Below are 27,821 nucleotides of genomic sequence, written 5' to 3'. Positions count from 1 at the left end.
ATAAATTACGTAACTACATTTCTCAAATAAAAACACACAATTTTATTCTATAATATCCGTCCACAAGGCTGTCGAATCAGATAGCGTAGTCTCGCTCAAGGACATAGCTATGATGTCATCGATTAAATAAAAGATATCGAAAAGGTCTCAGCTAACATGAGACATCGTCTGACCACACTGAATGACCACGCTCAACGGCCAGAAAAGTCTATCTATATAAATCTATAGAGAAAAATTATCTATTGAACATATCGCTTAGATAGATATGTAAAGTTGTACATTGAAATGTTTTTGCATAAACGCTGTAAAGGAGAACTCCAATATTTTACCGATAAAAAAAAGTAATCTAAAAAACCTTCCCTAATTTCATTTGCCACTTACACGTTAACTTTACTAGTTCAACGTACTTACTTACAATTCATCGCGAAACCAACGGTTGTATGACCTCTGATTGGCGTACCTTTCTCTTTCTTTCTTCTTGAATGCTAAATACCTCATTTTCGAAATCTGTGCCTACGACCCAATTGCATAGATTAACCTCTTTTTTGTACTATTATAAAATTACGCAACAGAAAAATTAATACAACCATCTGCTGTGCATTGTTGTTACAGATCCGTTAGATCTTCGTTGAACAGAATACTGGACACCCCTGGGGCTGTGACGACAGAGTTGTAAATGCAGCTCAGCCGGTAGCGTCGCTCTACACGCGGCGCCCCTACGGGCGACCGCCACCCCCCTTACCCTATCCTTACCTTCCTCTTCCATGGTGGCCTGCGGATCGGCGCTTAGTGTTCATCTAACTGGCAGCAGTCCGTCATTGTGTACGGACAACGCACCGCCACCTGTTGTGCCTCTTCGGCCGTCCCGATCTCTTGTCGTCGGTAGCGGAGGCGCTCATTCTGCGCCCCTCGCTCTGCATAGCGTTCCTTCGTACCGGCTGCAAAACAGCAGCCCGGCCGGGGTGCTGTCCCCGCCCGGGCCGCCAGATTGGCCCTTGGCCGAGAGGTCGCCGCCTCCACCACTACCCCCAGGTTCGACCCAGGGTTCGGGCTCAGGCCCTGGTCACCTCGGAGGGCAATACCCGCCTTCATTCTCACCATTCTCTCCTCCCGGCCACTCGCTGGGCTCACCCCCCGGCCCCCAGGTGCTCCAACTGGCGCCCCTTCAGAATCACAGCGGCCCATTGGTGCCCTCTCACCAGACATCAACAACAACGACGACGACGACCCATCTCAACCTGAGCCCTATTACCAGCCATAGCAGTCCGCCTGAGCTGCCGTCGAGCTGCATGCCTCTTGTAAGTACATCCATAATGTTAAACTACGAAAGCACTAGATTATTTGACAAGCGATGCTACACTAAAAAATTAATACGGAAACAAAAATAGATCCCGCTATATACTAGAAAGTGTACGGGACGTAATGTTGATGTTAGGTGTGACACCTTTTGCTGGACAAAGTTTGCAGTGGATACTAACGATCGGCGTAGTTTACGTTGAGTGACGTTAACACAAAGAACGCCTGCTACACGAGGCAAGTTTATTTTGCTTTCATGTATAAGAAGCCCATTTTAGCTAATTGAATTATTCGGGTATAGGTAGCTAACCAAGAAGGTTGTAATTTTTAGGTGAAAATATTTTCGCAATAGAAATAAACCTTTTTTTTTTTTTTTTGTAGAACACTAAATCTTACAAAACATCGTAATTATTGATAGAAATGCAGCATTTAATTATGCAATATTCTGCTAATGTTTGACTACCCACGACCGGGCATTTCGTTTGCGCACTCCCAGGTTGAGACAATGCTGTTTCTTAGAACAATAATCTGGAATCGCCCATTTAGCTGGGTATAGGCGTCGATAGGTCTCCAAGGCTATTTACAACATGTCTTCCAAGCTACACGAACAATTTTGCTAAGCTAAATGAACGATTGACGTTTAGCTCTATGTACTCACAGTATAGTACGAAGATGTGATGATCTGTTATTACATTTCTAGCCAGTCATTATAATGCCATAGAAGTTTTACATAGTTTTATATGTGCACTTTTGGGTCTCTCTGTGGAAAGACGTCACAGTTACAGTGTGACGGCTGTCTAGTTGCAGACAGGACGATAATGTGGAAAATACAATAGCTGTCATACTGAAAGAGAAAAGCTGGACGCAACTTAGTTGAGATGCAGTAAAAATCGAACCTAACCTAAGGATAAATGACAGAGGTCAAAGAATACGAGTCTATGAAAGGCTTCTCGTAAACGAAAGCAGACTTTCTTAGCCACAAACATCAACTAATTTCTAATTCGCTAACAACGTCTCTGCCGACACACAAATTGCTAGCTAACGCATCGTAATCGTTTTTGAAAGAACCAGTTTGTCCTTTGAATAGGCAATCCGACAGGCAGAAAGATGTAACGACGATCAATTCTTTGAAGCTATTCGTGGGTACGTAAAACATGTTTCGTGTCCTTAAAAAGTAAAACTTGGGAGCCTTTAGGTATCTTAGCCTAGCGTACGTTCAAAATGACGTACCTACAAAATTTCAGAATAAAAATATCCACAATGATTATTTTAATTTACAGGTACCCTTAAAGGATCGTAGGAGAAAGCAGGTCAAACTTGAATGTTTTGGCAAAATTTATTATACCTAACGATATGACCTAAAGACAGATATATTTTCAAGATCTATCTGCTGTATAAACGAATAAGACTGTTGGACCTTCGTTTTGTTGAAGTGTGATATATGATGTTTCGTGATAGAGACAAACACAATACAATAAGTAAACTTCTCTTACGACTCGCAAGGCAGTCAACATTGGCTCCCGAGGATAGCCGAAAGATGCTTAGATTAATTGATATATTTTTTAGCACTACGTCTAGTAGACACCTCATCATGGCACGGGTCTTTTTCTGATAATTACACTTTGACATAGATCTTGCCAAAGGAATATAGTAAAGCAACGAATCAGCGATGTCCATGAGTTGTTATATTCTGCGACCGTGCCAATTACCTAATACCATCTGTTGAGGTCTCACTTGATGGTCCCACGCGCATCGCCAGGGACAATCTTCGACGATGCCGCATTTTCGTCAAAACTCCAAAATGGACGATTACCCTTTACAATTATGGCCACAAATATCTCACAACGTTCCATACACAGATGTTGTATCATGGTTTCGCCTAGCCGCACACGTATTTATTGGAGTTGATGGAAAGTGACGAATCGGATGGGCTGACATCTCGTAGGAAACGATTTTGTCATATATAACAGGTTATAACATGGCCGATCATTGAATATAATTAGCTTTCGTAATGGTAAAGCGGGTTAGAAACAGATCGACAAAAGAAAACAATACATTTGTGCTATGTATTTATAGAAAGTCAGTGTTGACTTGTTTAACCGAACAACAAATACCGGAACAATGTTTGCATGGGATTAAATTTTCCACTAGGAATGCTATAAGAGTTGGCTGGGGACCAGAGTCTTTGCTGTCGCTCACCTTTGAATCGCACTGTCGGCCGTCCATTTCGTGCTATTGTCGATGGTCGCATCGTTGTTGCTATTGTGATGATTGCTCAATCATTTGCGCTATGAAGGAGGCCGGAAAAAGGTAAATTTTCTGAAAAATCTCCCGCTTCTATCACAAACGTATTCTAGTTAAATGGTGATATGGACGAACGCACAATAGGCTACATTTTTATGGGTCTTCGACGACGTCTGATCCCTACAACTTCAACCCGAAGAACACGTACGACATGAACCGACTAATCCTTGGCATGGCAAATCGACAGATCCATAGCCATATTCTTGACCTTGGTCGTCCTTGACAATTTACCATTGCCATTGAAATACGTTAGTCAGTAAATACTCGCTCTAACGGAGGTATACGGTACGACGGGAAACGCTGTTATGGGTTTCACGGGCACAAGATTTTCTGTTTTAACAGCCCAACATTGTTTACTTACTTAAGGTGGCTTATTTGTCTTTATTCTTCAGTAAATCCGAATTACCGATATGCCTTCATTTTCGTTAAATTATCGTCTATATTTTATATAGGCTTACGTGTTTGACTACCGAGCAGAAACCTCTTCAACTAACTGTATAGATCTCCTGGGCGATATGAAGTCAAACACGTAAGCAAGGCTCAAGGCTGAAGTTGAGCCTTTTCTACGCAGCGGCCTATCTCCACAATCTGGAGAAACTAATTACATGAAACAAAAAGCGCATGAGTACCAAGGTCAAACACGGGTATTGCATTACGTAACCCCGATTGATATGTATGTCAGATATTGATCGGCCACATCGGATTTTCTGGGCGTACACCACGATTATTGTTATGATTATTACTATGATTAGCAGCAGCAATGAAAAGGCGAGATATAATAAATAGTCGATTATTTCATGCCTATACATCGCGGCCTCAACCGCGATCTCTTCTGCACCCGTTGCTGCCCCTAGCATTTTGGATGAATATTGGAAAAGTGTTCCGCGTGACGCCACAGCAGATGCAGCGCCTGACCACTCATTTGAAACCCACAGCTTACCGTACAATATTCACAATGTGTCTCCTAGGAAACAACTATACGAAATGAACGCTATCGGATATCCAATTGTTCTTTACTCTGCAACCACGTATGTGAATCCTCTCGTTATGTCCACCCTTTTCAGGAATGGCTCATAAAGGAGCGATAATCATATCAGACAGCAGGGTCGAATCAAGTCGAGTCTGTTAGCTCATCTTCGCTTTCATTGGGTAATAATAATAATAAGCAAACTTTCTGTCATTTGACTGGCAACCGTCAGCGTCGGGCGTCCTTGATTGTTGCAACATCGGGGTAACAGAGGCGAAAGAGTGTTGGCCGGGCTCTTTCTTCTTGTGTAACGTGTTGTCATAAACAACTCACTCTAGTTGGTTCAGCATCGTCTGCCGTTTCATGCTTTCATCGGCGTGTCTGCCAGTCTGCTTCGTTAAGACAGGCACGCGTCAGCTTCAAAAAAAAAATCACGGGGGTGGCCAACGGTCGTTCGTACATTATTGTTATTTGACGAACTCGCAGACTTTGCCCCATTCGAGCAAACATGGCGTGTCGGTGATTGTGCCCATAAACCTGAGATATACATATATTCACTACAATCTGATTGCGTTAGCTGTCTAACGATATCCCACATGGGCTGTTGCTGAACGGTCAAAGCAAAAGGCTCGAACCTCTTGGCATTAACACGTATTCGCTAAAAGTCAGTTTCCCGTGGGATTGATGTATAGCTTGTTGAGTTGCGGCCTCTACCTATAGGCGGAGCACAAGACGACATGGACGCCATCTCTCCACTATTTACTAAGGCAACATTTTAAATAGACGCGTAGACGAATTAATGTCCGAACTCTATATGAAGACTAGGGTGATCTTCTTAATTACATTTTCCTCTTCTCTCAAGATTAAACTAGCTTGTCAAGTGCCAGGAACCTGTTTAGTTGATTGACTTCTTTCAAACACAGAGCTTTTATGGATAGATTAAATAAATCAGCTGGTTAACTTATCAATTACTTTAGCGTCAACGCAAAGCTTCAATTCAAAGAGTGCCCTTTAACGCCGCACAACTGCAATACAATTTGTGTGGATAACGGATGTCATATCTGTTCTGGTTTTCTGTTATTATAACATGCCTATAGGTTAGAAATAAACCCCAAAGGAAAGTTTTCCTCATGAACCCGTGATAGCCTGTGCCCGTGTTTGTTCCAGCAATTCAACCTATGTTATTTGCTTTGTTCCCTTAGCTCCACACTGCCTTTGACATCGAAGTATATACGATGTTCCACGTGTGCCATGCCTCTGAACCCGTATTCTTTTTGTCGATTCATATAAAACTATAATACGCTTATCAGCATTACTTTCGTATAACTAAATAATATGGGGCAGAAACTATACGATAGAGTGTCTATGTAATGGTCTTCATAGTGACACTATGACGACCAATAGCAGTGGTAGTGCTTCTAGACCTGAGCTCAGTTTTATAACCACTGCTCGTTCTACTGCGATTGTCCATAAGCACCCCAACAACATCTTCCTCGGCCAGCGCCTACACAGCCACAGACTGAGTAGATTGTTGTTGTGCGGGTGCTACTGCCGGCGTCGAACGTGACGCTGCTGCCAGCGTTGAGCGTGACGCTGCCGCTGCTGCTATTTAGTTGTGGAACGAATGGCCTTGTATTGTTTGTACTGGTAATAGAAGCAGTAGCGGCGGTCGTAGCAATGGTCTTCTACAGAGGGCTCGCTAGTGGCTTGTTAGCGGATAATACTTGCCTGGCGTATGGTGGCTTTCGCGCTGGTCTGTGTTCGGCCGATTTACAATGGCACGACAAGGCGCTGTAGGCACTTTATTTCTGATTCCACCCTTTCACGTTACGCTGCGCTGAAGCCGCTATAGAGCGGCGACTGCAATGGAAATAGCAGTAGCAGCGGCGGTATCGGCCTATCATGGTGTACGTGATTGAAGTTGCTGCTGTTAGCTTGTCCTACTGCTGCAAAGGGCCGTTGTTCTTTTCTGCTTGACGGGTAATGGAAGTGAGGCTGTTCGCTGCTAGCCGCCAGTTCGGCTTTTATCTCACTCACCCGGTGTCTTGTAATCGTCCCGTGCCGTCTTCTTTCTAGTCTGATGAGCACGGCTGACTGTCACTCTGTTTGCTGGCCATTGCTGTTCACGCGGATAGGCAGTCAGTTGCTTAACGCCAGACAACGCTTAGCACTCGGCTCTCGTCACTGATTGCTGGTACTTGGTCACTGCTGGTTTCTGTTGTCCGCTCGCTGTTGCTGTTGTACAGCAGCAATGGCGACCTTGGTACACCGTTCCTTCTTGGCGCTGTCCCCGCAGCCACATGGCCCGTACACTCTTCATTCGTCTTCGTCGTTGTTGCCGTTGGCATCGTCGTCGTCCTCTCGACTACTTCGGCCTCAGTCTCGTCGCTCGTTGTTCGCAAACGAGAGCGTAGAAACGAGTGGCGGCGAGAGGGGAACGATCATACTGTGCGCATGAGCTGTAATGTTTTCTAATATAAGAAAATTATGGTGGGGCATTTAGGCAGATGTATGTGGATACGCGAGTCTAACGCGCGTCAGTACCGTCTGTATTCTAGCGCGCTTAGTGCTTCCGACAACGGACAGGGTACACAATGTGAATTATTCTACTATTTTAAAAGTAGCGAAGAAATGATAAGAGGCGGTAAAAATTAGGACGACACTGTTTAAATTTGATTAAAGCGGGAAAAGTCGTCTAGAGAAAGAACATATATGTATAATAGAAAGCAATGAAACAATTAGATATACAGCAAATGTGACAACTGGATTGTGACGCTGCTCTGCTTATGAAAAGAGCATGCCGCCATCTTAACTTTGTGGAAAAAAATAAGTTACGAACGAGGATCTATTGAAACTGTGTTGGCTAATCTCAGGTGTGCGTCAATATCTTATATAGCATTTGTCGTGCTCGATGAGATGAGGTTTCAATATAATAATCTTTGCTAACGAACGATAAAGAGGTAGGCAGTCATGTTGAATACTGTTTTTAAAACAGGTTGCTCCCACTAGCTAAATTTATTCCATCTTGGAAGGTACTATCGTATACAGTCCGTCCCAATTATAATTTCGCTTTGGCCTTTTCTAATTAGTTCTTCTAAATTTAAAAATAGTCTAATTTCTTTGTCTGTCAATCGATTTACGTGCAGCTAAAAGTAATAGCGTAAGCAACCGCATTATGTATTAGGTACGCTGGAAAGCAATTATACTAGCCGAGATCTATTTGAGGTAATGCTCTCGTTCGGTTGGGAGAGACTAACTCTGTTTATTGAGGTTAGTCCCTGCGCCTTTTATGACTCTCCCCACTACACGGCAACGTACTAATCAAGGGGGTATCAATGGAGCCGATCTATTCATGAACTTCAACCTTTTCTTAACTTAATTAACTCATCCTCCAAGCCGCGCTGCATATATGCGAACAATCGTGACCCGTTAGAGCACGGTCTGGCCTATAAAAAGAAAAAAAAGCAAACGGATTTACGTCCGAGGACTGTCAGGATTCTCCATGTCGTCAAAGCTTCAGGAAGTCAAATGAAAATGTCATACAACACAAATGCTTTACGCGGTCTTTTGTTTGGCGCGTCGACTTGAGCCATAGTCTGTCTTGTTCACTGTGTTTTAGAAACTTGATTAGAAACTACCTTTGGATGCTGCCAAATTCTCTGAAGAATTTATAGCGAAAAATGTCTAGAAGTTTTCAATTCATGTTTGTGCGGAGAATAAATGACCAATTCCCGGACGGAGAAGATCCGTCTTATCCTTGGTGTTAATTTTTTGCAAAGAACGACTCCTTTTTTTTTGCTGTCATGTGAGCGTACGTATATAAAGCACCAGTAACCGCACCTAGGATCGTGCCTTTAAAATCACCTATATATAGTGCATGTAGGCAATGAAGAACAACGCAGCGGCCAATCCTTGTCTTAGCAAAAGGCTCGTACGCTGACAAGGGTAAATTTTCGCACAACAGAGTTTGTAGCATACTACCGTGTGCTTCATAAGCCTCTCTGGAACCTGACTTGTCGTTCAAATCTGAATCTCTACTTCTAAAACGCGACGAGCGCTGCATAAAGGTATCGCTTATTTTACTATAATCTTGAAGTAGAAGACGGTGTTCGTTATCTCTACACGGAAGCGGCGAAAAGCGTAACGTTAACTACGCAGTTTTTTCACGCTACAATTTAATCTCGGAGGAAACTACCTCGAACGAACAGAGACAAAAGGCAAATAGTACAGAAAACGTAAAATTATTCAGAAAAAAAAGCATCTCAAAATCGTAAACGATAAACGGTAACAATGGTCACCATAAGGTACAGGTAACAGAGTTTGCGAGTCGCCGAAATTTCCTTCGAGCCAATGTAATATATACTTAATAGGTAAAAATTGATCTATAATAAATTATCTATACTGCGGTTGGATTCTTCTCGGCGTATTGGCTGTTGCGTCCGGTTGCCACCAGGTGGATAATGCATCTTGTTTGTTTTTCTTACAGTTCACGTCCCTGGTGAGTAAGAAATTCACGTCTAATAAAGTAATCGTAAGGTATCGACACAAACTGATGGTGAGTAACTAATCGGTCATGCCACTGGAACCTATTTTTCTACACGTGACTTTCGATATTAAACGTTTCGTCTTGAATATGGCTAGAAGCGCTTCAACATGTCCTTTAGCTGTTGTTAATATATAACAGAAGCACAAAATGTTATAACGCTCGATGACAAGTCACGCATCATCATCGTCTGCGCGCGCCACATACGAATAAGCCACGTATACAAAAGCAGAAACTTCGCAAAGACACGTCGTTGATGACGCGATATACGATCATACGGCGCAATCGATTATGGTTATAACTTGTCAACGATAGACATTGTTGCTGTTAACTTTATATAAAAAAAAAAAAAAAAAACAAAAACAACAGCGATAATATTGCACCGGAATTGTCACGTCGGATCTTGCGTAAGATAATATTATATTTGAATCGTGTGACACCCGACTAGAATCCCATGCGTTGCTTGAAATTGCTTTAATTAACTAGTTGGCCTAATTAACACTTGTTCTCCTCGTCTAACTGAAGATAGTTATATTCTGTGATCGCCATAATTTTTCTATTCGTGTTATTTCTTCCTCGTATTATGTCCTGCACTTGTTCTACTCGTACCAACGTATAGAACGACGCTCTGCTATACTACAGCCACTGTCGCTCGCCCCCTTGCCAACGGCAATCCGACAGGACCCGTATTATATCAGAGGCACCTTTGCCTGCCTCTCTCTTCCACCCTTTCTCCGTATTGCATCAGCGCAGCGGACAACACTTGTTTCATGGCAGTAACAACAGCGACAACAGCAGCAGCAGCGACAGTGGCTACAACACACAATAGGACAACAATAACTAACTGACTAATATTCTGTGAAGTGGCTTTTCCCCCTTCCCTTTCTTCTGACGGACATGCGTAGTAGCGTGCAATGGCGGAATTATCCTAACGATGGCCCCGTGACTGCCAGACAGAGACTGGTCTTTTCAGCCCACTGAACAGCGGGCACCGAACCCGTCGACGACGACCATCCCGGAAGCGCTTGCTGTTATGTGTACATTAATCGTCGTTAGATTGACAAAGATATATAATAATAAAAGTTTGTGGGCGCCACGAACACGATCGCCCAAGGCGACTTATAGGGTGTAAGGGCATATACCTACAACGAAAAATGCCCATCCAGGATGAGCGCCATAGACTCAGATAGTTAGAGTGTCTGTAACAGGCCCTTAGGATCATAAAGGTTATGTAATTTTTTAGTACTGTCTAAGTGAATATGTCGAAAAGCATCATTGTTTAGCATTAACATAGATGCTAAAACGACACCAATGTATGGATATGCACTTATACTACCAGTAGCCGAGCATCTGCTTTTTGTCTGCGTGAGATGAAGGCTTTTTCAGACTTGAACTCTTCCTTTGCCCTTTCGCCTGGGGCTTCGCCTGGCCCAGCGAATTAGGGGGCCCTTTCAGTCTGTTGTCTATCATCCATGAGCATATGTGTGTGTGTGATTTTTCATGTTTCGGAAAGGCTCGTGTGTAACTGCTCTATACCATTAGGCTGTACTGAAACTCGGCGTTCTAGCAACGGGCGAGGAAGATCGTAGTTTTTGGTCTTCGCTGGTTAACACAGGGTCGATTTAGTGATTAGCGGTCTCTAGCCTCTATCTGCGGTGGAGACTGAAAAGCCAAAACGTGTCTACTGCATGAGTATATACTATACTGCGAATGTCGACTGGCAGATGGGATAGCCACCATAGTAAAGCCTGGCGTGACCAACGAATAGTGGTTAGTAGGTTTTAGTATTTTGTCAACAGCTGGTACTGTCTTAACGAAGCGTTTGGAACGACGATATACACCGGAAATAATCATTTAATTTTCTCGAGTCTATAAAATGTTAGCTTCTTGTTTAAAGTCGTGAAGAAGCCTGCTAACGGATTATCTTGCAGGTACCGTAGTTTAAATACCGTCTGGCTTATAGGGGTTTGCTGCGTTGTTCCACAATCGTTTCCTTGTCATAAATCACTATATTTAGTTAAGCAATGATTCATCCAGAAAGCCTCAAATATTGGGAGCAGTCATAATTCATTTCGAATCTTACGATTCTTTTAAACGTGTGCCGCGGTGAATCCGTCAACTCTTAATTTTCAACTTACCGCCAAGGGAACTGCTGAAGGGTTCGGGCCCGCGAGTCCACTTATGTCGATTAGATAAGATCGCCAATCGTTAATTTGCCTTGGCAATGACGCCTTCTTATCTTCAAATACTATATGCAGCAGCCATAACTATATACAGCAGCGCAGGCTTGTACACAGAATGTCTATCGTAAACTATATAACATTAGGAGCTGTTCAAATGTAATGCGGGCAAATGCGCCTTATTTGTATTTTTTCACCAAACGCTCGTTTGTTTTTTGCAGTTAAACAATCTGCGTTATGTAAACCTGCGACCTGAGGGCATTTTTTATTCGGGATAGTTTGTTGGGCAACATTGATCTTATCCGCATGCATTCCCATCATGCCTTCGCCATCGGTTGGAATTATCTATATATTCGCTGATCAACGCTAAGAGCTTCCATCTTTGTACATCTCCAATAGAATATGCGATGTTTATAGAAAGTCTGACTGGTAGCTCTATACAGTATATACTTGATTCATCCATCTAATATCTTTCAGCAAATCGTTTCGGCTTCTTTCCAGAAAATGTTCCATAAGTTACCGGCCGTTTTCCAGGTATTAGCAGGCCACTGCTATATGGCTCAAAATGAGAATTGTTATTTGTACATAAGTGTTCTCTATTTCTGGATATATTCCTCTTCTTCTTCTTCTTCTTATTATTATTATTATTATATGTTCGCGTTCATATAACCGCTCTTTTTTCTAGGATGAATTTCACCCGTTTATCGAGGCGCTGCTGCCTCACGTGCGGGCCTTCTCGTACACGTGGTTTAACCTTCAGGCGGCCAAACGGAAATACTTCAAGAAGCACGAACGACGGATGGGCCTCGACGAGGAGCGTCGTTGTAAAGAGGACCTACAAAACGAACGGCCCGAGGTCAAACACAAATGGGCCAGCAGACTGCTTGGAAAGTTGCGCAAAGACATAACACAGGTAGGTAAATTCAACTACCTATATACATACGTGAGTGCTAACCAAAACTATTTGTACGGCAGCTCAATGGAATTCGAATGCCATCGTAAACGAAAAAGACGATATTTAAAATATTCTTTCTTTCATCTCGGACATCGGGCTTCTCAAGCTTGGACACTACGAGATTATTTGTGGAGAAAAAAACGATCAAGTTATACATTGTTTTGTACCGGGCCGTATTTGCATACTGTGGCTGTTTTCTACTAGATAGCCTGGAAAAATGGGTACACTTTCTAGTATTATCACAAATCATTTTTCCATTGAAAAAATTAATTGGTATCTTTCAAGGTCAGAAGCTTAGGAATATCTAGTACGATTTGCGGTGTGATGAATTTTTATGCAAGTGACAGACAGACTTATTTAATCCTATACGTCCTTCCAATCCTGTCACAGGACTGCCGGGAAGATTTCGTGTTGGGCATCACGGGCGCAAAGCAACGGCGCCAGCTGTGCATCCTGTCGAATCCCGATCAGAAGGGCAAGATGCGTCGCATCGACTGTCTACGGCAGGCGGACAAGGTATGGCGGCTGGACTTGGTGATGGTGATCCTTTTCAAGGCGATCCCTCTCGAATCGACCGATGGGGAGCGTCTTGAGAAAAGCCCGCACTGCCGCCAGCCCCACCTATGCGTAAACCCATACCACATCAACGTGTCCGTCCGGGAGCTCGACCTCTACCTCGCCAATCACATACGGCATCACGGTGAGTCACGTGTTAGATGATGAGCAATGTAATTTCACGTGGGGACTGAGTGGCGATCGCAAAAGAGAACACTTGCGGTTCCTAACAGTAACTCAACCTAATTGTATGCCAGTGTAGAAAATTTGTGATGTTTTTGACGTATATTTACGTTTAATCTGAATATAAACAGTGGATACTAATTAATCGGTAAAAATCATAAGTAAAGATTGAAGTTCATGTCTGAAGCAGACCTGTCTTCCAAAGAGAAGCAGCGAGTCTTTCTTTTATTGTAGCACATTTTAGACCAAAACCCAGCTAAAAAGTTTTGATCTGCTACGATTTTTTTCGGCCCGTCCGGAAACATAGTCAAAGCATCTTGAAAATGATCGCATGTGGAGGATAATTCCGTCACAGGGCAAGTCACAAATAACGTAGCATTATACAAGACAACGAATCACGAAGGGTACCGCTGGCTTCCACAATTGCTACTGTTCCACTTTTTATTATTGCAATGAGCCTAGCTATAATTGTTAATTCACAGTATGCTCTTCTGGACCAACGAGAACTCTCTCAGACGGGGAGACGGGACAAGAATGGTTCGAGACATTGACGTTTTCTTTACGTTTAATTGCAACTACGCCCAACATATTCTGATGCAATGTTAATGACAGGCCATAGAGATTTGTGACGCCATTGAGACTCAAGGCTGAATAGCCATATCTTTCCAGTGCTGGGCGAAATTCGCTGCCTATGGCCCGTCACGACGAAGTTGAAGGTATAACTGAAGTTACGGTGCCAAGAGGCGGTATCATTATTTTTCGCTGATTTTGCAACACGCAGATTCACAACAACAACAACAACAAAAGATTAGGGCGACGCCTAGTGATAGGATAGGCGCGATAACTTCGTTTATAAATTTCGTTTTGAGAATGTACGCTTTGTTTGCTCGAGGAAGAGAAACGTAGAGGCTAACAAAGTGTGTGAAAATCTTTATAGATGTTCCATATAGTTTACTGAGTCGGTGTGTGATCGAAGCGAGCGAAGAGATCGGTGTAGTGATCATATCCGTATCGAAGTAACGGCGTCCCCTATTACTGCGCAAGAATAGCGTTCGATCTATATCGAGCTCGTTATACTGTGAAGTTATCAATTTTTTAAGCTTGATATCAGTAGACGATAGATACTCAGTAGCAATTTTGCGTGTGTGTATATGTGTATGTTCGAAGAAGAATACAGTATGCCGCTATTAACAGTATAGGTGGCTTGGTATTCTTATGAAGTAACTAAATATTACGACAACGATCTAAAGAGTTAGTTTTCGAAAAGATAAATAAGACTAGCCAATATCTTTCATTTAGCCTACGTAATCCTGTTTCGCTGCGCCATAAAGGGCAGGATTACCTCGTAAAGCTAGATAGGAACGTTCGATTACGACGCTGGTCTGCCTTTTTGATCACTTTTGCCTCAAACATCCAAGCGACATTACTTATCGCGTTCAAACATGATAGTTATACAAGATTGCATATACTGTATTGCTTAATTAATGCGTAATTCATTGAAAATTGCTATCGGGATTAGATCATCATAAATTACCACCAAAGTACGTTCCGACCACGAACGAGCGAACAGAAATAACAAATAGGACGGAGAGTCAAGCAATTACTACATCCAATATATATACTATTTTATACGTGCATATATATACTACGTATATCTATATACGTATGCAAGCATGCGACGTTTGTAGAGAGCAAAAAAGCGCTACCCAACGAGACAACAATATCATACTGATAGATCAGTGTGTATTTTCGCCTGAGTTCATGCGTCGTATTCAATGAAGCATTGCAGAAATGTCAGTAGGCAGTCGTTAAAATCTGCATCTTTCTTCTATAAACCGAATAAGAACAATTGCTTTTGCGATCATTCCTCGTACGAACTCAGATAAGGCGTCGGTTCTTATAGAGGTCCACGAACCGGAAGGCCTTCAAGGAATGGATCCTATCCTAATCTGCTGTTTTGACTGACGAAACAGGACGGTACGCAAATAAATTACAACAAAGGGAGGGGCACTCGCAATAACGAACAGGAAACAAAGGATAAGATACGGTTAGACGGTTACTGAGTATTTGTCGTGTGTGCCGACGCTTGTCCATAAAGCGGTCCGACCGACCGCCCTATCAGGCCGAAAAGTGTGCAGTGTCTGCTTTCATAGATCAACGTTGCCGGTCGTTCTACACGTGTCAGCTGATTAGTTGGCAAAAAGAAAATTGCGAACGATAGCGACTACTTATAACGACAGCTGAAAGCGACTTTGCATTGCTACTGTTGTCAACGGCGGTACAGCATACGGTGATCCTAAAGGCACTTCAGGGGCAGCATGCCTTAAAAGTCGAAAAGTTTAACTTCTAGAAAACATTCCTTCTCTTTCTTTCTCTCTCTCTGTATATATGCATATATATATAAGCAGCTATATATATATATATATAGCTGCTCGTGTGTGTGTATGTGCTAAAGAGAGGAGCGAAGTAGAAAGAGCTATCTAGCAGGTTGAGCAAGAAAGAAGACACGTTATGAAAATTGCCTTCAATCAGTCTTGGTTTGTCTATGTTCGTTTCCGTATGAAACTGCAGACGCTCTCCTGGGGATGTCCGTTCCTGAGGCCGACAAAGACGATTGCTGCGAAGAAGAGGATTCGTTGCACGCCAATGGAGTCTTCAACTCAGCCGAACTCTATCGACTCGCACGAACAACCATTGTCGCTGAGGCTGCCGGTAAATTTTAACGTCGCCAAAGAAATCTTACGTTGATCACTGCTTTTCAAAGTATATAAATAGCTAACGGTATTTCAAACTTCATTTTGTACGCGGGTCTATGTGTACTCTGCGGACTGACGGCAAGTAAATACCATCAGTTGTTGAAGTATTATTTTCGAAAAATCTGCTCGAACACCTGTTTTATGCAGGACGTCAGCTAAGCACTTCTGAATACTGACGTTATTGTTTACTGAAAAATCGGTCTGCGTTTAGTAGTTGACCTCTGTTGAAGTACATAAATAGCACGAATTAAACATGGATGCATTGAGAAAATTAATAAAAATGGTAACGCTCTTTTATTCGTCGCTGTACTCGTAACATTTTCAAACGTGCAAAGACTATTGTCATCTTACATATTACAGTAATGTATAATATAAAAAAACAATCTTAATTACTATGTTAGCTAATGTTGTTTAGATATTTGCAATATATAATAAGGAACATTATATTTATAACGATGCATGCGATCCTGTTTCTTCTCTCGTTGGTGCCATCTGGATTTCCAGCAGCGGCAGCAGCGAGCTCCTCGGCTGGTGCAGTGTCAAGCTCACAGCCACCACCCATTATCAAGCTCGAGCCATCTAATCCGAATGGACCTTCGTTTTACGCGCAAAGTACTGCCTACGACTCATCGCTTCTCGATCATAGACAAACGCCACAGCAACAGGTGCATCGACCTGCTAAGAGGTTTGTCACACATTCATAATATATGAACTATAAAGTGACGGGTCTGCGTAAATGCGCAGTTAAGCGGCGCATTGATTTAAATCACAATTTGAGCAACCTTGACTATTGTGTCATAAAGATACTGCGAAAGTCCCCGTTGAGAAGCGATTAGGCTATTGCTGCTTTAAGCGGCATAGTTGACATTGCTAGTACCCTTTGATAATACGGAATCATTTTAAGCAATCGATGTGTTTATCTTGTTGCAGAGCTCGACGGGCATCACATCAAACGGCTACTCAAGGTTCGTCCGGTCAAACGTCGTTCCTCGAGGGGGGAGCTCTGTCGCTTCAACTTGATTCGGGTCAGCAGTCGGTAGTTCAGCTTTACTGCAGCTCAACGGTACAAGGACCACTCGGTACAATTGGACCTCCTAGTGGTCAAGGTTCATGGCTCGATTCATCGGGTGACACGCTACCCCCGTCACCTGGCCATGGGGGTCATGGGACCAGTGGCGGATTCTATCTTACTGCATCGTCCCCGCAAAAACATCACGACGGGCCTCAGCAGCAATCGCAACAACAACCCGATAGTACGTTTACCGACTTCGTCAATCTCGTGTGCGAGGCAAACGGTCCTACATCGCCAGCTGTCTCTCCCGCTGGTGGACGTCTAACTTCGTTCTACTCAGGACCCGGACAGCCCAGTCCTGTGGCGATGCTGCCTCCCCCACCACCGGCGCCTATGGCTCGACCAGTGACGATCATCCGTGCACCGGGCGGCGAATTAGCCTTGCCGCATACCCCCAGTGGGCACTCGAATCCACCCAGCCATTCAAGTCCTTCCCCACCGGTGATGCCAGACACTCCCGAGCATAGCACTACGTCAGGAGAGAGTCCCCCAGGTTAGTTTGCAACGAGCGGCCCACTTGGTCGTTTTGTCCACTAGTAACAATATTTTCGAAGTAGGATGAGGAATTAGCTTATAAGATTTAGAAAGTCAGAAGACTTTTTAAACCGCAGGCCACCTGGTCAGGTGCGAGAAAACAGCAGGTTATGTCCGACAAAGTATATAATTCAGTCACCTAATGATATTAACTATTGAAAAAGCATACCAATAACAAAATTATGGGACAGAATTTACGGAATCCTATACTATTTAAGCGGCGTATTCAGTAACAAATATTAATAATCGTTATTTGCTTACCGTGAAACGTGCATAAAAACGTGCTTAGCTATTTATGCCTCAGTGTTACAACTATAACTTTACTTTTTTCCAGCCTTAAGTCATTATATTTATTTATCCACCTTGATTTCAATTGTAAGTTACCATGTTTAGTGTACAAGGCTTCAACCAGTCTTCGTTGCTTACAATAATAATAATAACAGGCATCATCATCAAATACATGACAGGATGAAGTAACTTTCCTTTGATGAATGATGAAGATATGCGGTGCTCGGGGCCCCAAACGCTTACCGCATGTCACGGCTGCCGATCTCTGCACGGTATAAGCATACCTGGCGCTATGCTTTATATTTGGCTTTTATCGTAGTTGCTTGAACGATAATATAGGCGTATTAGGGTACAGTCTCCAAAACTATTGCCATGAGATAACGATCCGTTAGGGTGTCATCACTAAAATGAGCCAAATCCAATTTTTAACCGCACTTAATTAGAGGTGCATTTCTCATGCATCATCAAATGACGACATACGACTTTACATCATTCCTGGCCTCCTAGTCCCTATTACGTGACAATGAATATTTCGAAGTAAATTTATTCATCGCTAAGATTGGCAATGTGCTTCTTTGTTCCAGTAGTCTGCACGCTGTCTCAAAATTTGCCCCTGGTAGGATCTTCTGAACAACGGCTACAGTTCACGATGGCAACTGGTGCAAGCGGACCAATCTACCCTGCTTATCCTGACTCTAACTCGGAACCGGGGGATACGCGCTGGGCGACCGGACCTCATGGGGGCCAAGCAGGACAGCAGCAGCAACAGCATTGCTTCCTCGAAGACAACGTTGTCGATTACGGATCCGTCATGTCTGGTTAGTGTTCACATGTGAGTGTTTTATTTATTTGTCTTGGTTTTTCTATTTAATTGAAATGGTTTGCGTTTCTTTTGAATTACTACAACGAGTGGTCTTCGTTTTCCTTGAACGTATACTGTCTTTCTATATGGTTTGTGTCGCTTATTTTATTAAATGTAACATACATACGACTAATCGAAACATTTGCTAGCACATATTCCATAATTGAATTAACTCTATCTAACAAAGGACAAGATGTAAACAACTGCTTTTCGGCACCTCGTTGAACCCTTCCCAGATGCTGCAAGCTATACTTGCCCTAAAAATAGTAACGTTATGGCAAATATTGTTGAATGTTTTCTTTATAGTTTGTTTACGACTCTCCCTTGTTATACCGCGTTTTTTGCTGTTCCTATAGGGCTAATGGATAATGAGCGGCGCGTGGAGTTCTGCGTCGTAAGCGGCGTGTTAAAGGGGGGCGAGAATCCCGATTCCCCCTTGAACTCGCTTCCCAACAGTACGACGAGTGGGGCAGGTGGATTAGGTGTGCAGTTTCCCGATTCGCAGGGACAGTCGCAATTTGCCTCGTTGGAACACTCCCTCGCCAGTCCTGCAACTAAAGCGGCCGCGATCAAGACGGAAGCCGATGAGGCGGCGTAACTCTATCACAAGGCACGCCAACGAAGCTAGTACCATATGTTAGCTATCAGCTGCGCCCCGTTAACGTCAACATCTAATCTATTGACATTGATAAACTTGCACTTTTACTATTCGCGCCGATACAACCGATACAGCTGAATCATTGTGATCTTTCGACCACCCGTATCTATAGGCGAATATTCATATGCCAGCGAGACATTACCTAAATCGGCTTGGCCAATAGGACGCTAGAGCACGGCTGCCGTTATTCTTTTTTTACAATGATTTCTTCATGAGGTTGTCTCCGAAGTCTCTCGGATATCCTACCACGCTATAAAGATGAGCTAATGCCGACAAAGGTGTGGTCGATAAGTTTAGGCTAGGGCGAAGCCAGGGAACTTTTAGCTTTATCTACGTACTTGAAATAATAATAGTCGTGATCATCGTGGTCAAAGAAACGACAAGACGAAGAAACACTTTGTTCCTTTTACGAATAATGAGGCTATGCGTCGGGGCCCCCAAACATCGTCGCACGTGACGGCTGCCAGTGTCAGCACGGCCAATACGGATGTTTCAATAAGGATACGGGGGCCAAACTGTGAACACAGACTAATCTACGTAAGGAAAACTATGTACTACTCTATGAATGATTACCGTTATCATGAGATATTGCATGAAACACACAACAATCAATAGCAATGACGCTACGCGGCGAGGATGATTACTTAGCGAAGTAGCGAGATACTTATAACAAAAGTTAAGCAAGAAAATCCCGCCCCACTTCTCAACTCTCCCGGTTGTGCAGCTCAAGTATTCCTTCCATTATTCAAGAGTGCGAATAATTGATCATATATATATATATATATATATATATATATATATATATATATATATATATATAATCAATCAGTTTCAATCAAACATTATGATGATATACAGACAGCGCGTTTCATTAATTCATTAAATCTATCGAAGACTTAGGAAGTCGTTAGTTTCACTCGGCACCAAACACATTGACATACAACAACAGGTTCATACATGATACATGCTAAAGTAAATCACAGGGGTAAAGATGAAGAAAATGATGTATCTCCATGAAATGGGCATCGAGGATGGCGACGTTATGTATTTATACAACCTAAACGTGTGTAATTGTGCGACGATACAACATAGCGTACGGAAGCTACAAGCTATAAAATTCGCGGACGAAACACCTCTTCAGGACCCCTCTCTCTCGGTAATTAGCCTCAAACAGGCTATTTTGGTTAATTGACCCGTGTTTACATCAGGCACAATGGCATTTGACAACATGTCGAAACGTATTTATTAACTGATAGACATTGTATTCGTTCATATAAACTATCCTTGTTAAATTAGCTGTGCCGGGAAATTCGCTAAAGCAGATTCGACAACGGCTTTGAGCCTATTATACCTACGCATGTCGAAATTTTCCCAGTAATGATAATACACCATTGACTGAAGGCAGGTTAGGTTGCTCGCAGTGTCTATGGCCGACGCAAACCGTACCAGCTTCTTTTCTACAATACATCAAACAAGAGCATTTACGCGGCATACCGCTGGCCGATTAGGCAGACAGGTAGGACACATATGACGCAATCAAAGAGAACAAAGTACACAAAGGTTGGTTTTTTATTATTAATTTAGAAATAACAGTAATAATAATGGAACGTTTTATAATAACAATCACAGTAATACATTCACAACAAACAGAAATAATGTAAACTCTAACACACAATCTATTTTGTTGTATAATGAACTCATCGTTATTTTTACGTAACTAGCTTTCAAATACAATATTGTCATTACGATGATAAACATATGAGAAAAACACACAAACACACCAACATACAGGAACTTCTTAAAGTTAACCAGCCAAGATGCGTATGGTTACTTTATATTGCAATGAAGTTTAACGTTATTATTATTACTACGATATGATTTTATACCTATATCTTGAAGCATAGTGGCTTTATATATATATATATATATATATATATTTTAAATATATACATACATTTATTGGGGCGTGCTGTGCCCAACTTGTTGCAATTTCTACGAACACAAAAACAATTTACAATATACAATATGATATAAATAGCAATATATTTGTCAAGTAGGAGGGTTGAATAGGCGTAAGATAGGGAGGCAAGGACTGTTCTACTTGTCCACTCAGGGTACTGCGTATAACAGGAACAGGGATGACACCGGTTGCATTTCTTCGGACGCGTAAATGTATTTTCAATCAAATAGCCATCCGTCGCTAGCACCAGGATATTTGAAGATGGGGTATAGAGCACGAAAATGCACTAATGTGATTCCGATGGATCAGAGTCGATAAAAAAGAGCGTAGAGGTCGACAAAAAGGCAAACAATCGAGAGAAATAGGCAAATTATAGTGTCAAATGATAGGGAAAAATCAATGGTACAAAACTTTTAAAGACGCATTCAGGCGGCGGAACAATAAATCGAGTTGCCAAAGAGTTGCCGTTTGATTTTTGTTGGTTCTTCACATTGTTGTGAACCACAACACAAACGAGCGATAAGAGCAAAACCTGCGACAGTTTGGGGTGTTTACATATATACAAACAAATACTTAGATACATATATATGCACACGGGTATATGGATGAAATATATATATATATATATTGGTGATGTGTAAATCTTCCTTTCCTATGACATCCCCACGCCATCTGTCCCATTTCAATACGAACATATATGGACGACCCATCGCCTGTCGTCCAGCCCATGAACGTAGTCTTAGCAACGTACCTTTAACACCTCCTGTTTATGCAATCTTCACCTTCCAGCTTGCACATCATTCCACCACACGACCTTCCATTCCTAATCTTAAAACAGGAACGACGATACTTGATTTGTACTACGCCCCAAGATCGATCCTGCTCTAAATTCTAAAGAACCTACACCTCCCGAATTAACATAATCGAACCACTGTCTATTACTGCCTCGTTGTGATGAACCTCCGGAGAACGTCTCAATCTTCCATCCCCCTAAATCGAAGGTCCTTTCAATGTAATTAACAGAATTTGCAACAACGAACCCCGACCTTTTCGTTACCTAGCTCTGCAATCGGTTTCCCTATACTCACGCCTGTGTTTTCACTTTGTCTTTGTTTTGTTTCATGCGTGCGCTAGTATTTGTGATAAAGCTAACTATTATAACGTGCTTAACAGTACTTAATATTAACTACTATAAGGGTTCTGTAATTTTAGCCGGTGATCGAAACGATCTGTGTCGTTCGATTGATTTGCGAACTGCTGAAAACACACAAGATGCCGATATGTCGGTGTTTTAAAGCGACTCCACTTATTCATCAGAATAATGATAATATTCTTTTGTAATGTCACACATTGTTTTGTACGATGGACAAACGAATAAACAAACAGCCCTAGGTATATCGGACGAAACAGAAAACAGGTAAAATAAGGAAAACAGTACATAGTTTACTTATTGCTCCAACGGTTCCAGCGTTACGGAACCGCGTGTTTGCGTATGGAGTGTTTTTGCAATTGCTTAGGCAGTTACAAGTATAATAGATGAAAAAAAAAAATGAAAATCATGTGGCTCTTATAGAGAACCCGGAACATATACAAATAAACGTTTGTGATTTTCGGCAAGTTTTAGCGATCGGTGGTGACTCTGATATTGGGACAGAGTTACGGAGCGAGAGAGTGAGAAATGCATGAAGACGATGAATTAGGCTACCATCTTGCACGTACAGCTAGGATGTAACGCTATGAACGCAAAATGCGGATCCGCCGCTTGCCGCCACGTGCCTGCTAGTAGAGAGATACTACACTCTGTATATAGTGAATTTATTATATTAGACAGTCTTGTGGCACCGACGCAATGGAAAAAGCAAAACTGCTGATATATACATAACTATATATATATATATATATATATACACAAATATATATATACACACACACGCACCTATAAACATGATGACAATTGTATGGCCGGTCAACATGATTATGACAGCGTTCAAAATTGTAATAACAGCACGTTACGACTTCGAGAATGCTACCGGAATGAAAAACAATTTCCTTCCGAAGTACTGCTTGTGAAGTAGATACAACTTGCGAGCCCGGATTGGGGCCGTCCACAATGATGGTACGTGGCGTACGTAAAAATACAGGGAAAAATCACCCTACGGGCCCTACGCTATAGGACAGACACGAAAATATAGGGCAAAAAAATGAAGAAAATCGTTCCAGACCCTTAAAAAGCGCCTGCCTGTTTTTAAAACGAGTAGCCAGAATCAAACATGTAGCACGTACTATACGACAAGCTACCCAAAAATAATTTAGGTACAAATCTACGAAGGACAACAAGCAACAGTACTTTCACAATCTCCTTAGCGATAACAATAATCATATGATAATGCTATAACTATAACAATGGCAGATCAGTCTACACATACCTACCCTACAGAGACAATAGGCAAGTAGGTCAACTCCTACGAAAGTCTTTCATTAGCAGAAAAAAAATAATGCAATTATTATTATAGCTATTATATTAGTAAGTAATATAATAACGACGTCAATAATGATCACATGTAGCATGTCATAGTATAATGTGGCATATTAGTTCGTTCTTCGATTGAGACTTGTGTCGAAATAAATTACAAACACACTCGCTCGCTCACTCACACACACACACACACAGCCATCACGACTAACGCATGTCGAAACTGGCAGAAACGCCTACCAGCAACGACCTGATCGAGACCGTTTTGCGGTCCTGAACACTGACGCTGAACGCCGTTAGGCTCGAACAGAACAAAATATGATACAATACGATGATGATGAGTTTACCTATTAGCGACAATAGTCACACCTAACTGACAAAGACACGAGCTATATATACTCACTGTGCCCTATCGTATTGTACGACTGATGATAAAAGCAATACTGATACTAATGCTGGGAAGTTCGCTCCGTAGTGAGTCTAGATTTCTTTGTTGGCTGTTTAGCGGGTAATGAACTTGTGCTTGATTGAGACAACGCATCGATATCGTACTTGACGAGAAACCCATGAAGATGAGAATGTAAACTCTTTAATAGAACCGTAGCTTACCTTTCGCCACAGACATACCCGTAAAGTGTAGGGTTTACTGATTCTAATCGTAATACAGGTTAGGGAACGTATTCGATGTAATGCGTATCATAAATACCGTATTAGTAGGCATAACTAAGGATCACCCATATATTGTGCCTAGTCTATGCATAACCCACCCCGTTTCCGACCGATCTCTCGCAGTGGAACGGTCGTGCTTGCGTTGTGCTCTACATTTCAAAAAGGAACAGAAACGAATCAGTAAATTCTAATACATTTACACATTTTGATCGATTTATTCACGAATATTACGAACCGTAGAGTTGAAGGAGTGTAACTGTTCTTACGTATGTACACACATAATACAATGCAGGGAGACGCAGAGATAGAAGCCCGCTCGCCTGGCTGGACCGTTATTTTAGCGCTTGCCTTCGTAGTACCAGGTCTGTCGCTGGCAAAAGAAAAGTACGTATCAGAAGATTCATCGAGGAATAGAACAGAAGGGGACGGCCCAGTGATGTGTACCGAAAAATAGATTACTGCTCTAGAAGGTACGCGTCACAAGTGCCCTGTGGGCGGACCGAACACGCTCACGCTCTACAAACAAAGTGAAAATCCTCTGGACTATGGATAGCCGGTTGACATTTGGCAGGCTTTTTGGTTACATCTTTACGCTATACGACGATTCTGGGATGTTTCTAATCCGAGTTTTGCGCTGAGAAGTATGTCTCAAACGGGTTCTGCCTTGTGAGAGAGCACTTATAACAAAAGTAGCAATGAAACTGTTGCCATCGATACTTTATGTTGCGGTCCGTTTTACCAACCGTTTCTATCCCTACGTATCTCTATCGTTCCTCCAGCTGGCTCGGACTTTTTGGTGGCTTCCCGCCTTGATGCTGGTAGGGCATCAGTCCGATGTTTCCTTTGAAGGCAGCCACGAATATTTAGCAGGACACAATGATATAAGTACTTGATAATCATGATGGAAACGTGAATTAATTTATGACGAACACACTGAAACTACAATTGTCTGAGCGACGGCAGATATGATACTAATCACTTAATACAACATTCAAGAACACAGACAACCTAGATAGAATCATATATCGATCTAAGCAAAGAAGTAATGATAAACCAATGGAATATCGTTTTTCTATTAGTTCACTATTGGTTTTGTATCCGTTTGTTTCCTGATCGTTTTAAGACGACAATATGTCGACAGACGGAACAGCGTCTAAAAGCAGACGCGTCGCCATACCGTAGCTTAAGCACTACCGATAACAGCAAAAACGACGACAAACAAGTTCGAAGAGAGCCATCCCGCCTTTCCAATACAGTTTGCTACTAGCCCCTGAGACACTCACCAAAGTAACAATGAACCCAACTGGAAAGAGGAATCAGGGGATCGGAAGCATGCAAAAGACAAAAAAAATTGCTTTAGATTTATGATCCACTAATAATCAGTTAGCACCATGTTCTCACACCTATGAATCGAGCGGTGAAAGTGGCGTGATTGGGTGTGACGTTTCCACGCTATCGCTCTCTGGCTTGCAATTTTGATACGTTGTGACGAGAGTTTCGGTTAACGTAACGCTGCTCAATCAGTACATGTAGCTGATTTGGTAGAGACGATTAGCCACATTGTGAGAATAACTGTAGGATAAGGACAACAACAACACGAACAACAACAGAACGACAATAGAGGAAACCTGGTAGACGGAAGCCTGCCGCACTGCCACAGGGAATACGCCATAGACATTACACTCGTCTCATATCCACTCGTCCTCATCTAATCCGAACATGATTAAAGTATGTTGAATTTTGCTATGCACCTGTTAATAGTGTTACCGATACGATCTAGACGTCGTCTAGCGGCTGACCGCGTATTTTTCAGTCTTTCTGCCCGAAACATGACAGCTACGATCTGGCTATCCGCTCCCGTCTCTTTCAGGGGCAAGTCTTTTTCTCGGCTCGCTTCTATCCTGAAACGTTTCAACTCGTTTCAAAATCGACTCGGTACTCTGACCCTATCTATATGGCGGTAGTTTCGTTGACTCCTATCAACTCGTATGTTGCAATATATGTGCTAAACACCAAATGCCGGAATAGATTACCAATTCGGGATAAGCCCTCGTCCGAATCGCCCGCTCAAGTGATTCTACCCTAGGCACAAATATAGATGACTGCCATTTACCGATTTATTGTTGTTATTAACTGATAAATATTTGTTTTGTTAATAATTTTTGATGTTATTATTACTACACTTACTGTTTTTAGTTGATGATGGTAACTTCTTTCGGTTGTTTCTCAGTTGTTGTTCTGTTATTAAATGACAATGAAGCTAATGTTAATGGCTTTTACTTGCAACCGAGATTAACGTTGGCAAAATTGTTGCAGCTGGCGTGCACCCTCTGCTGGCATCGGCAGGCAGGACTTAAGCTACTAGTATACAAGATTAGGTGCTAATTTTCTAGATAGTTTTATGACGGTCTTGGCTACTCTACAAGTAATATATTAATGAAGGGGGTGAAAGTTCAGACAGTGCCACTCCTTTCATTCATGTTTGTTCGATTTTATCTATGCAATAAATCAATAAAGAGTCCGTTTAAACCATGATCAGTATATTTATTTTGCCTAGCTTACCGTTATATATGTATCGCGCCCCTAATTCACACCTTTCGAAACGGCCTCTGATCGCCAGTCGCCAGTCACTACGGTTCGCGTTAGCCAATTTCTATTTATTCAATAGTGTATAGCGTGGGTAAAGTCCATCTAACTGTACCTTGTTGCCCGAGCAAATGGCTTTAGTTAGAATACTCTAACAAAGCGCCTCTCGCAACAGGACAGCTACTCCTCATTTTATTGTCCTTCGGCTCAGCGAGCCGACGATACTTTTCTGCTTTCAGATCCGTCAGACGCCATTGTAGCTAACGATTCGACTAACGTAACTGATGGCCAGTAATGGCTCCGTTCTAAGGCAGCGTTAGGACGACAGAGTCGTTCCAAATGTGATGTCAAGAAATGACAAGTCCAACACTCGCGAAGGCTATCGAGTGTTTGGTTTATGTATGACAAACTGATCCTCGACATACCATGAGCGTGTCTGTACATGCGGAACTAATTACTCTAGGCTTTCTCACCCGACACGACATGCTTCTGTTCATTATTTCGGCCTGATGTACGCGACTATTATAGTTAATTATATCCACGACACAGTTCGTATAGCCTTTGCGGTGTGTATCCACAATAATCTTTTGTTGTTGTTGTTACATATTAGGGCATTTATTTCGAAAGCGTAGCAGCACTGATGAGAACAACTTCGAAATTGACTTTCTATTAAATAAGGACATGTCTTTTAAATACATTTAAAAACCTACATACGCCAGAGACTGGTACGCTCTATAGAAGGGATCGATTAACCTGAAACCGTACACTCCCCGATTCAAATCTGCGGGAACACATATAAGAAACTAGATATACTTACTTATGAATTTAGCTGATGATAATATGAGCTAACTGCACGTACTGTTCTCTAAACAGAAACTGATTTATTGTATTCTTCAGTCCCTCGTACGTCCACTATATGCCAGGTAAACTTTACGCTGCGAAGAGGTCTCTGTTAGCATTTACCACCAAGAACAAGGCTG

General features: G+C 42.2%; 1 protein-coding gene across 7 annotated transcripts in view; it reads left to right on the top strand.

Annotated features, from left to right (window-relative positions):
- Window positions 1–26,787, top strand: part of NfI (Nuclear factor I) — a 61,908-nt gene extending 35,121 nt beyond the window's left edge. For 2 of the 7 annotated variants that reach the window (XM_022791003.2, XM_086980414.1), the window contains exons 2-9: window positions 613–1,298; window positions 11,976–12,203; window positions 12,636–12,945; window positions 15,555–15,695; window positions 16,244–16,424; window positions 16,670–17,304; window positions 18,218–18,451; window positions 18,852–26,787. In XM_022791003.2, coding sequence (XP_022646738.1) covers window positions 765–1,298; window positions 11,976–12,203; window positions 12,636–12,945; window positions 15,555–15,695; window positions 16,244–16,424; window positions 16,670–17,304; window positions 18,218–18,451; window positions 18,852–19,093 — 2,505 coding nt within the window. In that variant the 5' untranslated portion in view covers window positions 613–764 and the 3' untranslated portion in view covers window positions 19,094–26,787. Of the gene's footprint in view, window positions 1–612; window positions 1,299–9,123; window positions 11,825–11,975; window positions 12,204–12,635; window positions 12,946–15,554; window positions 15,696–16,243; window positions 16,425–16,669; window positions 17,305–18,217; window positions 18,466–18,851 lie in introns of those variants that run through there. The other 5 variants (XM_086980416.1, XM_086980415.1, XM_086980417.1 and 2 more) reach the window with 5 other exon arrangements.
- The last annotated feature ends 1,034 nt before the right edge of the window (window positions 26,788–27,821 follow it).

This window comes from Varroa destructor, unplaced genomic scaffold (assembly GCF_002443255.2).
Source record: "Varroa destructor unplaced genomic scaffold, Vdes_3.0 BEIS01000002.1, whole genome shotgun sequence".
Taxonomy (NCBI): domain Eukaryota; kingdom Metazoa; phylum Arthropoda; class Arachnida; order Mesostigmata; family Varroidae; genus Varroa; species Varroa destructor.
This window is presented reverse-complemented; position numbering and strand designations above follow the sequence as displayed.